General features: G+C 36.0%; 1 protein-coding gene across 1 annotated transcript; it reads right to left on the bottom strand.

The window, feature by feature from the left end:
• Nucleotides 1–751: 751 nt before the first annotated feature.
• Nucleotides 752–1,537, bottom strand: LOC125837511 (uncharacterized). The gene is made up of 2 exons (XM_049516615.1): nt 1,446–1,537; nt 752–1,365 (listed from the first exon to the last, which is right to left on the bottom strand). Exons 1-2 carry the CDS (start codon nt 1,451–1,453, stop codon nt 789–791), a joined length of 585 nt encoding a protein of 194 aa, XP_049372572.1. The 5' UTR covers nt 1,454–1,537; the 3' UTR covers nt 752–788.
• Between the last annotated feature and the right edge of the window lie 486 nt (nt 1,538–2,023).

Genomic DNA, 2,023 nt, shown 5'->3' on the forward strand with positions numbered 1-2,023 from the left:
GTTAGTATTCTTGAGCAGAAATAGCATATATTAAACATAAAAAAGTGTTCTGCAAATGCCCATTTATGTTGAAGCAAGCCAATACGTTTGCTTAGAGATAGAAAAATGCTTTACAAAAGAGGGGTTGTAGAAATGACTCAGCTGTTGTTTACCTGTATCTAAGAAGTAAGATTTATCCTACTCATAGCTGCCTATTTTTCAAGGTGAACAAAGTTTACCATAACAACCAGCCTCCATTCCAGTGAATAATACCTCAAAAGAAACTTGGTGGAATGTTTACTACAAGACCACTCTCATCCCATTTAACAAACCCCAAAAAGAAACTTTGGTTTACCAAATAAGACCACCCTCCATCCCATGTGACAACAGAAACTATGGTCACAATAACACTACCCTCCATCCCGTTTGATAGGGACACCTGAAAGAAACTACTAACTATGGTCACAATAAGACTGCCCTCCATTCCGTTTGATAGAGACAGGAAAGCACTCCCTAACAAAGACGACTTCGTATCCAGGAAAACTCGAACCCAAGACTTCAGATTAAAGATGAAGGATTACTTATCACTCCATCACAATCCTTGTTGGTAATGAAATTCACTTGAACTACCTTTAACCACTGGCATAATGGAATTCATTTGAACTAATAAATTCAAACAGTAATGACCTAAATCATCTCTATAATTAAAAGTTTCAAAGATCACATATGTTGGGAGTTTCAGGCCCAATAGTTGTTATACATTGAACAAAATCCAAAAAATAACATACCAAAATTGATACTCTTTCACTTTAGTGCAGAAATGCATATATAGCAGTAGAAATATAAACGACAAGAGCAGAGGTGACCAGAACGAGCAAGGTGGAGACAGCATGAATAGCAGATTTACTTCCACAAGATAAGACCCCGAGGCGAATCTGAATGACATTGACAATTGAAAGCATCAAGAATAAACACCCCATTACCGATCCAATAGCAGAGGCCATCATTCCAAGCCTGAGCACCTTCAAATTGATGTGAGCCCTAAAAGCCTCATCAACATCTTTGCTATTCAACAAATTAATTGCCAATTTGAGGCCCTGTGCAACAAGTGAGGAGAAGAGAAAGAAGCTGAATGACACCACCTCAAAAACCAACAACTTCTTAACTACATCAATCCCAGCATCGCAGGCTGTGCGATCCTCCAGACTTTTCTGTCCAGGTGTTGTTAAAGAGAGACCCACAAAGACTGCAATGGTGAAAAGTGAGTTCACATTCACTAGCCCGTCCAAGGCAGTTACATGGACACTCGTTGTTGAAACAGATGATGACATTGAGGTGACTCTTCTTGGTTGTGGGGACAAGTATTCTTTTGGGTATGTCTCAGATCTGCAAAAAAAAATTGAAGAATAAAGCTTGAAGATGAAGAAATGAATGAATCAGAAAAGGGAGGTAGGATAGGATATTACTCTTCCATGATCAAATCAAAGTTGGTTTCAAGACTTGCTGCAGCTGCTTTAGAAGATTGCTTGTAATATTGGTGTTTCAACTTTCAATTTCCCGGAGTACAAGGGAATGGATATTTGTTGGAAAATGTAAATAAAACAATTCTTACTTTACTACTTTTACTTCTGGGTTTCGAGTTAGAGTGGGTGAAATGGAGAAAGAAAAGACTTAATTTTAGGCCTAAAAGACTCGACAAAAATGAGTCAAACCATCTTCATCTTTGAAATTATGATAGAGAAGTGCTAAACGGCCAGAATTATAAAAAAGACTAATTTAACTTTTTTCCCTTTCAAGGTAAAGTCAAATATTTATTATTATTATTTTTTAAATTTCTAAAAATACGTGTGAACAATAATTATTATGTTTAATGAGTTACAATTATTATTAGTTGTGTGAAGGAAATTATTCAATGGACTTTATAATGTGGGACTCATTACAATCTAACTTCGTCTTCTTGTAATTCTTCCTAATTCACTCTTTCTTTGTTCATTTTTCTTCATCTTTTTTGTCATCCTTTCTCTTTTCTTTTCCATTACATTTA

The sequence above is a fragment of the Solanum verrucosum genome, unplaced genomic scaffold (genome assembly GCF_900185275.1).
Source record: "Solanum verrucosum unplaced genomic scaffold, falcon-dt-bn FXZP01000092.1, whole genome shotgun sequence".
Taxonomy (NCBI): Eukaryota; Viridiplantae; Streptophyta; class Magnoliopsida; order Solanales; family Solanaceae; genus Solanum; species Solanum verrucosum.